This window comes from Teleopsis dalmanni, chromosome 2 (genome assembly GCF_002237135.1).
Source record: "Teleopsis dalmanni isolate 2A chromosome 2, ASM223713v2, whole genome shotgun sequence".
Taxonomy (NCBI): Eukaryota; Metazoa; Arthropoda; class Insecta; order Diptera; family Diopsidae; genus Teleopsis; species Teleopsis dalmanni.
In genome coordinates, this window is record NC_051847.1 from 66,710,321 (window position 1) to 66,721,915 (window position 11,595).

General features: G+C 28.0%; 1 protein-coding gene across 1 annotated transcript; it reads left to right on the forward strand.

Annotated features, from left to right (window-relative positions):
* Window positions 1–1,468: 1,468 nt before the first annotated feature.
* On the forward strand, window positions 1,469–2,530 carry LOC119674756 (DNA-directed RNA polymerases I and III subunit RPAC1-like; the record flags this gene model as incomplete). Its single annotated transcript, XM_038085912.1, has 2 exons — window positions 1,469–1,641; window positions 1,693–2,530. Coding segments are annotated over exons 1-2 (975 nt in total), but the record flags the coding sequence as incomplete, so codon positions are not given.
* Window positions 2,531–11,595: the final 9,065 nt, after the last annotated feature.

Genomic DNA, 11,595 nt, shown 5'->3' on the forward strand with positions numbered 1-11,595 from the left:
CGTTTTTCATATATTAAACGAAATAAATTTAATCAACAACACATTTAGTGACAGAAAACATTTTTATTTAAATTTAAATACCCGAAATGATTTTAAATATTCACTAAATTGAATAATGTGATTCTGCTCCCACACTTCCATGAACAATGTGCGAACATTTTTGATATGTGAAATAATAAAACAAGAAATAATTAATTAATCATTTTATTTATAGAAAATCTTCTTGGCCAAAAGATTCAATTGTGTTTTCTGGTTCTGTATCTACAGGAATAGAATTCAAAAATCTTTTTTATAAAATTTTTTATCATTTTAATAGACATGAACAACTGTCTTATGCCATCGCATTTGATATCAAACAGAAAAAAATTTTTTAAATAAAGATTTTCTTTTTATACTTGTAATGAGTTATATAGATATGTATGTATGTATATCTATTTCACATATATTATACAAGAAAAATTACTAAGTAAAAGCACACGTCCGTTTCATTACCGCTCAATGAAATCGAAAGACGAATGGATTGTTAAAATAAAAACCGATTCTTATCAGATAGTAATGAGCAATACGCAAACGCTAATTAAGATGAATCGGGTACTATCTCATATTACCAAAACCAACATTGTGTTGGAAACCAGATCACACACATTCTCTGGTACACTTCTCACTAATCATGTGCTAGAAGAAAACAATAGAAGAGGACACTGCAATAGTGTTAATGGCACAGCATCGTTGTCTTTCACCAAAATAAAATGAGATTTAGACCGACAACAGTTCTTCTGTACCAAGAAGAATAGAAATACAGTATCTGTATAACATTTTTCCGATTATTTTAATAGACCTATGTCATAGCGGTAAACTGCTTTATCATGTATTGCCCGATTAATAGAACAATATATTGGTGTTGGTTTCGCGATATAAAAATCTTGGGGAAAAGTGTTGGAAATCTTGGGGATCGTTTTAAGGATATATTTAACATCAAAAGGTAGTAAGAATGTCAAATTTAATTAATTTAGTAATTTAAAAAAATTAATTAATTAAATTGTAACACAATGTCTTTAAATATTACTATTTAGTTATTTACTTATATACCTACCCCTAGGAAGGTATATAGTATGTATACCCCTACTAAGTGGGGTAAATAAACTAGTAGTAATATATACTAACCAATAAACAATAAATGTTTTCGATTGATCAGATCTCAAAATTTATTAAATACATGGTATATCACGCGATTCAACAACCGAGTGGACTATACCATTAGTCAGGTTGCTGAAAATATGTTTATGCTTATATATCTTAAAATAAAAAGTACAGTTAGCCAGAAATGCTAGGATTAACCGCATGTTGGGTTGTGTAAACTTCTTATACAATACGAGTAACATATCCTAACAAAACCTGGCAGCACTTAAATATTTCTTGTCAGAAATTGGGGGTGCAACAATATTCATTTCATATAAGGATTGAACTGTTTGTGGCATTAATTATTAACAATCGTTAGACCAAAATGTCTGGGGCCACCAAGAAATCTACATGGCACTTGGACGAATTTCAAGTTGCAGAGGATAAGCATGATTACAGCTTAGCAGATGAAAAAATTACTATCGCCAGCTACAAGGCGAAATTAAAAATAACTGTAGTCAGGTATTTGTTTGTTTTTTATATTGAATTCATTTTTTACAAATATTGTTCCAGCTGCAAGGATAATGATTTAGAATTTGATATGATTGGTATTCATTCATCTGTGGCTAATGCCTTTCGCCGTTTGATGCTTAGCCATGTGCCTAGCATGGCAATAGAGAAAGTATTTTTGTATAAGAATACATCTATCCTACAAGACGAAGTTTTAGCACATCGCATGGGTCTCTTACCATTAAAAGCTAATCCATACTTATTTCAGTATAAGGACAAGGATAGTGATGACTTGGGCACAGAGCTAGATACACTGGAATTTGAGCTTAAGGTAAAATGTACGCGCAAGAAGGATGTAAAAAATACCCAAAACCCAGATATCGCGTATGAAAACTCAAATGTTTTTTCGGGTCAAATGAAATGGTTGCCACGAGGGAAGCAAGCACAAATTTTTAAAGAAGCGGACGTTGCTGCTATATATGATAATATAGTAGTCACCAAACTTCGTCCTGGACAAGAAGTAGATTTGCGTTGTGTTGCTGTTAAAGGTGTTGGTATCGATCATGCAAAGTTCTCGCCAGTAGCGACTGCCTATTACAGACTTATGCCAGAAATACGTATAACTAAACCAGTTAAAGGCAAAGATGCTTGTTTGCTCCAACAATGCTTCTCACCTGGTGTTATTGGGATTAATGAGGATGATGAAGCTTATGTTAAAGATGTAAGACATGATACTTTAAGCCGCAATGTTTATCGTTATCCACATTTGGCTGAAGCTGTGTCAATCTCACGTGTGAGAGATCATTTCATTTTCACTGTCGAATCGATAGGTGCTTTAAAACCAGATGTTATATTCCTTGAAGCAGTTAAAATGCTTCGAAATAAATGTATAAAATTTATGAATATAATCAATACAAAATAATTTGTTAAATTGCATTGAATTAATCAATACTGAAAATAAAAAAATTGTATAAATTATAATGAATAATTATTAATTATTTTCTATTTGTTGTTATATATAATAATTTTAAATTAATTTACTTCAGTTATTATTAAAGTTTAAATCATATATATTGGTTTATATTTATTATATATATCTATCTAACTATTGTTCTATATTAGTAAATTGTTTCGTAAAATAAAGAATTGTTTTTCATAATTTGAAAAAGGAACCAATTTTTGAAATATTATCTAGTAAGATTCTTCCTTCAAATAAAAATTAAGAAGAGACGAATTTATAAAGCTTATGTTATATCTTATATATAAAGCTTATGTTATATCTGTGAGAAGTAGTTTTCAAAAATGGAAACACCAACTACCAATAGAAAAATTGCACATTTTGGTCTTTCTCTAGAACAAAAATATTCTTAGAAGCACTGCTGAAAGGAAAAATTTATAGATAAAACATATATTTGTTGAATCTATGAAAAGTTGCTTTCAAAAATAATTTACCAACAGAGAAATTGCAGATGTTAGTACGTTTTGGTCTTTTCCAAACAAATGTTCGAAAATATTTTCAGAGGCACTGCAGATGAAACAAACTTATAGATAAAGATAATATATCCATGCATTAGTCAAAAATACTTTAAAGAATAATCCACCGATATAGAAATTGGAGGCCTTATTAATTTTGTGCTTCTTCTAGAATGAAGATATCAAAATATTTTTACAAGCACCGTGAAGGAGGACAATTTTAAAAATGATTGATATCTTTTTAGATGATTGATATTTTCTTCATTATACATCGCTTAAATCTTTTTTTTCGAGAAGTGATAAAATTTATTATCAATATCATATATAGCAAGTGTTTGGCGCAATTCTGAAATTGAGTACTTTTGATCCATAGTAGCTGTAGACCTATATCTACCCATATTGTAATATTGAAAAAATAAGTTTTCTTTGTAAGATCTAAGTCCTAAGTTCTGTTTAATATACTCGATTCGGCAGAATTTATGAGTTGAATTTAGAACGTATATACTAAGCTCCAAATATATGGTATGTATATATTTTTGCGTATTTAGTTTGATCCTTTTTTTTGTAGCTTAAACAACTACGAACTGTACATCGTAGACATCGTTGAGTCGTAGTTAAAGTATATGTGCATTATCGTTAATTTTAAAAATAAATCAAAAATAAGTGCCGAAAAGTGGGGGTAGCACTTCAAAAACCTCTGGAAAAGATGCCTGCATATCGTTGAGTCTTCCCATCTCTTATCAAAAATTTCAGCACAAAAAGGATTCGGTAGCATTCGGTGCATGCTATTAACGATATGTTCAGATTACTAAGATGCTCCAAGTAAGGTCCTGAAGCACTCTTTCTGACTAGCTTGTCTGTTCTGCTATTGCCGAAAATATCCCTATAACCGGGAACACAGATTAGAGAAATATTGAGCTACAACGACATTTCGTTTAGAGATATGTAAAATAGCAGGCACAAAGCATCCTAGATGTAAATTGAATGAAAATCAGAAACTGTCCGAAATTTTTGTACTGGTTTGGACATCTACTCATATATCTGGTGTCTGGTATAAAAAATTAAAATCTGTCAAAAATTTTTTTTTCTGGTTTAGGCATGTACCCATATATCATATACAGTATTGCTCATTTCTGGTGTGCAGTGTTGCTTGAGTCTTCGACTATTTATCTATTATAGGTATATATAAAATCAGAGTAACAGATTTTTATGAAATTTTTTAATTATTCGTGAATATTTCAATTTTTAACAATTTTTTTAAAGTAATATTTTTCACCAACAACAACAAATCACTTTATGTTTAATGTGTACTAATAAAAAGTATTTAAAAACTTTTTTATATGTTTATTCAGGCATGTTTGTGTGGACCTGTCACAATTTGACATAATTTCAAAAAGTAAGAAACTCACCAACAGATACGAGTGCTTACAGTGAATCTGTCAAATTGCTGACAACAGCATCCGATCTCTTATAATTGAAAGTTATTTTTAAAACACCCTCAAATGAATAAATGCCTGTCTATATTGAATCTTAAGTTAATAAAAAAGTATCTAAAGAATTTATATAAAAAACTTTTTCAATTTTCTTTTAAAATTTCAAAAGTATTTTAAATTTGTTAAGAAATTATTTTCTTTTATATAATATATTAAAAGTAAAATTTTCTTATTGTACGAATATATGAATGAATTGATTAGTTCTTTAGATTCATATTCATAATTTTTTTCTGTTGTAAAACCGTAAACTAACATATATTGATTTAAATTTTAAAATTTTTCATTCACAAAATGTTTCATTAATGGATTTTTTTATTTGTGAAGAAAAAAAAATACCAGATACCAGTTCGAGGAATGAAAGATGTAAACTTGTTTACAAACACACGCTTCAGGTGCCATCAGATTTTAACAAAAACGTGTTAGTTCCATTAAATAATATTCATTAATAACTTTTTTTTCTTTAATCAATTAAATAATAAAAATTCAATATATACAATACAGATGCATAAATATATAATATATCCGCTTCTACTTGAGCCGCAGATTAACTCTCGGCGGTTTTATTTATTTTCGCTCAGCAAGAACTCGTCGTCTATGAGCTTTTTCGTGGCCCTAAATGTGTGGATATAATTAATGGTGCTATAAATGATTTTTTATTGGAGTTACTGAACACCCTTCCAGCACAAAACGGATTTACAATTAAAACAAAATCGTTAATTATTACTCAAAAAATTTTAAATCAAAAATAGAGTTTAACTCGCTATCATTAATAAAACTCAACAAAAACTGTATTGAAATTTTTTTTATTATATGCCATTTTCACCTGAAGCTTTGGAAAATTTATTAAAACTATTTAAGGTTTTAGATTATTCAATTATAAGAAAAAAAAATATATATATAGATATTTATATCATTAAAAATATATGCTAATAGCGGTGTGTATCTGCACATATGCCACACGCCAATATAAAAACACACCATAAAATTTTTATTTGTTTCCAGATACATTAAAAAATCAGGTGTAGTGTGGAAATGCTTAAAACGTATATTAAAACATCCAATATACATATATGTATATATGTATATCTACAGATATATACTATAATATAATGTTTTTAATAATAGAACCTAAGCATTTTTCACGAATTATTCATGTGTAATTTATTTTTATTTTCTTTTAAATTTTTTTTTATCTGTTGTTATATACGCAAATAAAGCGACGAGATTAATCATCAATCATAAGTAATAAATTTCTAAATTGTTAATAACAATTATGACCCAGCAGATTTTCGTGAAGTCATGCAAATGCCGCCAACAAGTTAATTCGCAAGTCTTTATTCATCCAAATGATAAATAAACTTTTTGATATGCGGATTTTGTGAATTAATTGATCAAATATTGATTCAATTTGCGTTAAGTATGTTTAAATTTATTAACGAATTTATTTTTTAAAAACCTTTCATTACTAAAATTATAAATGATAAGTTGTTTATTCATTCAATTACACTGTATATCAAAATATTGACAAGATTTACTCAGCTAACACAACAGTTAAGACGCGATAATGATAATCAATACTGCTAAATTGATATCTATTTCAGATCTATAACACTAAGATTATTATGATACTATATATCAAATATCATAGCAGCAATAATTAAAAACTATAAATTTATAATATCAAAAATAAGCTGTTGATCTGCTTGACACTAAAAAATGTATTTTCCATCCTAATCTCGTATAAGAACTTTGAAATGAAAATGAGGAAAAAAAGACGATAGCACAATGGGTTGTGTACCATGTTCCATGTTAAAATGGCAGTTCAATAAAAGTACATTGATGGTCATTTAGAAACAAGTCATTATGCTATGCAGCAAAAATAAATAAAAATTACTATATATAAGTCGATGGTTTCTCTAGCATTAGCATTGACCAGATTCCTGCCTTTATAAATACCACTGACTGGTTTCTAGCTTGATCTTCTCTTTACTACCCATTACTGCACGGATTTGTAGATTTAAAATGGCTTTCTTACCTAATTGAGGATTTGGTTCTCTCTCCATCACAACTAACTAACTAACATATACAAGTATCCATCGGTTAATAATCGGTGCTTTCTAGTATATGAAAAATACAAATATTCATTATGATTATCAGTAACAGACAAAATAACACAGTCTAACTCAGGAAACACCTTAACCCCACTACAAGCACATAAAAGCACCAGCGACTCAAAAGGAACTATACAAAGCTATTAAAGAATAATGCCCGACATGAAAACGAAATTGGGCGCAGCTTTGACTGAGGACAACTAATTATCAATTTTCTTTCTTTTACTATTGCAATTAGCGATAGCTTATTGTTAGTTCTAAGTTGAATGTTAAAAGATTCAATAAAAAACAAAATAATTTAAAAAAATATATAAGAAAAATTAAATCTTTTAATTATTCAATTCATTTTTTTAAAGAACAAATAATTAAAGCAGATACTGAAAATATTCTCATTACTAAATAGACTTACATTCTTACACGCTTCACACAAATAGCTAACAGCATATTTATAATGTTTATTTTGAAATAATTTGCTTGCAATGAAATCTTTACTTTGCCTATATTGTCTATATATAGGTTAAAGTGACAGCCTCGTGCACCATAGCTGTCACTTAAACAGAAATAATGGTCCGTTATGATACTAAGAATGACATGTTGCCCATACAGTAGACTTAAATCACCACTTTAAATATTATATAAAAATCTGAAGTAACCCGCACACAAACAGCGTTCCAGTAAAAGGAAACTAAACTAACCACTATATAAATTTGGCTATATCCTTAATTTCAAAGAATGTTAGTTTTGTTTTGTTCAGTCAGTAGAGGGGTCTCAAAGATTTTAAATCTTCTCCTTAACAATAATCGACAGTGACACATGTGTTGGAGTACAGTTACCCTCTCATCTAGAAAGCAACATATTTTAAAATGTATATGTAGGAACATAAATAATTTTTAAAAACATAAATAAATAAATATTAAAAATTTGACCATTAGAAATATTTGCAAAATATCATTATTTAAAAATAATATTCACTTAGCGTTTAAAAAATTAAAGAAATAAAGTATCTAATTACCAGTAGATACTGTAATCAATATTCTCATATAACGAGTCATGACTGTATTAACATATTATAATATATAAGTCAGTTATATTATAAACATATATTTGTTTTTTAATGTAATTACTCTTTTTATTGATGACGTTATTAATACCTTAATAACAATGATACAAAAGTTCGATATACGGGTAAATACCAAAAATAAAAAAAATAAAAAACCAATGGAATTAAGATCTGTAAATAATAGCTAAAGAAATATCACACAATTCTGAATAAATATTCTTTCATCTTTCAAACATTTATTTGATGACGCATGAAAATAAAACAGAAAAGAGTACAATATCTGGATAAAAAATATATCGATAAAAGTTAATCAAATATCTATTCTTCAAAAATAGACTAAATACAGAATCGTGTATAATATTTAAATAAAAATAATAAAACTGAATATTATTTTTACTTTTAATTTTCGTATTATTATTTGTCTCGGAAAAAATTAAGAAAGTACGAACTCCAATATACATATACAATGATTTGTATTGACCCGTAATTATATCTGGTCTAAATAGGCCAGGTGTAAACCATCTTCGTTATCTCTTGTTTGATAAATACGAATGAAAGGAAAGTCTTTGATCGTATCTATTTTTTCTCAATATCATTTTTAAACTGACTATTGAATGAAACAACCAATCTATAATCATGGCAATCTTTAAAAGAATATCTGGTATTCACAAAAATCTGAAATTCTCATTTGAAGTAAAAAGAGACCACTGATTGACTTTAGTTTGATTTATTTCTTTTAATATAATATTTTTCATAAATATGAAAATGGGTCTCTATAAAATTATACAGACCCCTAAACAAGTAGCATAAAGGTAGAGAAATTACTGTTTGTGATAAATTCGTTATTAGTTAGCACCCACTTAACCCATAAATTTCTCTAAATGATTCGAATATAAATTAAGTCGAAATAAGAAACGAAAAAATATTTAAAAACTAGAACTTTAATTTAGTTACACATTTTATCTTTACTTATTTATACAAAATAAAATAAAGAAGCAGTCTATGCATAGACATAGCAAAGGGAGACATATGGGGCCCTTAAAACATAAGTAACATATTAACTATATAATTTAGTTTCCCTTTTTTGGTTTTTTTTTGTTTTATGACCATTACAATATTAATACATTTAAGTCAATTTTGTGTTAGAATTTTTTTTGTAAGTTACATGGGTATAAGTTATTAGATGCTATCCTTTGAGTAGCAGTTTAGGAGAGTGGTTCCCAACCGATGGTCCGCGAGGTGGTTAAAAATGGTCCGTAAATCAAATTGAACAGGTTGTAGTTTGTCCATTAAGACTTCACTTATTAGAAAATAAGCACAAAATATTATATATATATTTAAACCTATATATATCTAAATATCTATACATCTAAATCTTTATATATATATATATTATTCTTAAACTTTGTGGTCTCTACTAAAAACAAAAATAGCATAGTGGTCTTTGGTCAAAAAAAAGTCGGGAACCACTGGCTTATGATGAAGTCTCATTTGATCACAGCAGTTTCTATTGTACACTATTATTGATCCAATGCTATTGATCAATTAATTCAAAAAAAAAGTTTATTTTACTGTTATATTAGTAGGCATATAGTTCATCAGTTCATTTGTTGCATTGACTCAAGTCCTCCTTGGCTAACAGTGTAGGTGTGCCAGTAACAGTGTTTTTTTTCTATTGATAGAACAACCCTTTCGACTCTTTGATACTCCTGTACATTTTTTAAGTTATTGTTTTGCTCTCGTGTATATTTTCTTATTCCATTTTTTATTATCTCTATAACATTTATTGGTTTTAGTCTCTAATATCAAACAATCAACTCCAATCTATCCCATTTGTCCAATCTATCTAACCAATATATTTATTTTCTATTGGTTTAGCAAATTTTTCGACTATTAAATACTTGTGTATAGTTTTCAAGTTATTGAATTGCGCTCGTACATATATATTTATTCCATTTTTCATTGTTTTTATACCATTTAAAGGATTTAGTGTTTAATATCATACAACCTACTTCAATCTACCCAATTTGTTCAATCCATTTATCTATCGAATCTCTTTGGACTCTTTAGACTCTTTGGACTTTCGACTCTATATGTAAAAAATTCCCACATTAAATCTTCACTCTTTAAATCCTATGGGGTGAGTTATGTCTCTAACCGTGTGCTCCCCACACGATTTTTGACTTTTGGGTGTTTTAGATTCATTAGCATTTAGGTTACATATACAAAAATGTGTGTTCTGTGCCTTCATAAATTTGTGTGTACATAAATTTAAAGATTCCTGAATTAAAATTTATGTGCTCTTAAGTGTGAACTTGTAATCTGTTTATGGTGAAAGGAATTAGTTCTTAAAAATTATTGTTTTATATACGAAATAATTTTTATAATATACTACTGAGAATTTATATCAATTTAATCGATTCTTAAAACGGAAAAAAACAAAACTGAATAATAATGATAATGCCTTTTTCAAATATTAAATTTTTTTTTTTTTAATTGCACATATTTTTATTTGTCTGCACATATATTTATCTGTAGATATTGTATATCATAAATATTTGTTAATATTTTCAATTTAATGTGACTATAATTTTTCTTGCCCTTCAACTTGTTGTTAATATTGTTAAAAATTTCTTCACTCACTTGCAAATTGCATATTTCCAGATATATTAATCTTAGACGTTATTTATTTTTATTCTTCGGAATAAGCGCTCAAATTTATCTACAAGAAAACTTCTTGTACAAGTGTTGAAAAGAAAACCATTATAATTTGTGTATGTTTTACATGAAATTAACAGCTACAGAAATATACAAAATATACAAAAGTGTTAATGAATTATTATCGTGTAAATGCGTTCAGCATCTCATCTTCACATTCCCCCTTATTGCTTTTTGCATGGAATAATCGCAAGAGAATTTGTTGCATTCATTTTTTAGCCATGGAACGCAAACTGCAGCCAGTCACTGGTGATATGTTGATTGATTTGGAACCGCGGTAGCAGGTTTGGAATACTTAGAAAATTATTTGTCTCCGTTTTGTTGTACACGAGTTCTGCGAAAAACACAATACCGAACAACAAATAATTAAGATAAATGCTTGCCTTTTACCGTGAATTCGGTAAATTATTTTTGTTTTCGCATAAGAAAGATGAGCATTGGTCAAATGATGTAACATTACTGGAAAATTCCTAAAATACCACAAAAACGAACATACATATACATATACACATAGAAATACATTTATGTACACATAGGTATATGAAAGCAAAGATATAAATTTGTTCACTATATAAATGGAATAAATTAGTTTAATTTTCATTGGAGTTGATTGATATAATCAATCCACTTAATACTGAAGAAGTTCTTCAAATGTTTCAGGACTTCTGGAAACATTTCAACGACGTCAATATCAACTTAATACTGCAGAAGTTCTTAAAATACTTCAAGACGTCGGAAATATTTTATCCTCAGAAACTTTAGATTACAATCAATTAAATTAATACTGAAAATGTTCTTAAAATTTTTCAAGACGTCTGGAAACATTTCAACGACGTCAGTATCAACTTAATACTGCAGAAGTTTTTAAAATATTTCAGGTAGTCGGAAATATTTTATTCTCAGAAACTACAGATTACAATCAATAAACTTAATACTGAAAAAAATTTTTAAATGTTTCAGGACGTCTGAAAACATTATAACGACGTTAGTATCAACTTAATAATGAAGAAGTTCTTAAAATATTTCAGGACGTCGGAAATGTTTTATCCTCAGAAACTATAGATTACAATCAATAAACTTAATATTGAAAAAGTTCTTAAAATGTTTCAGG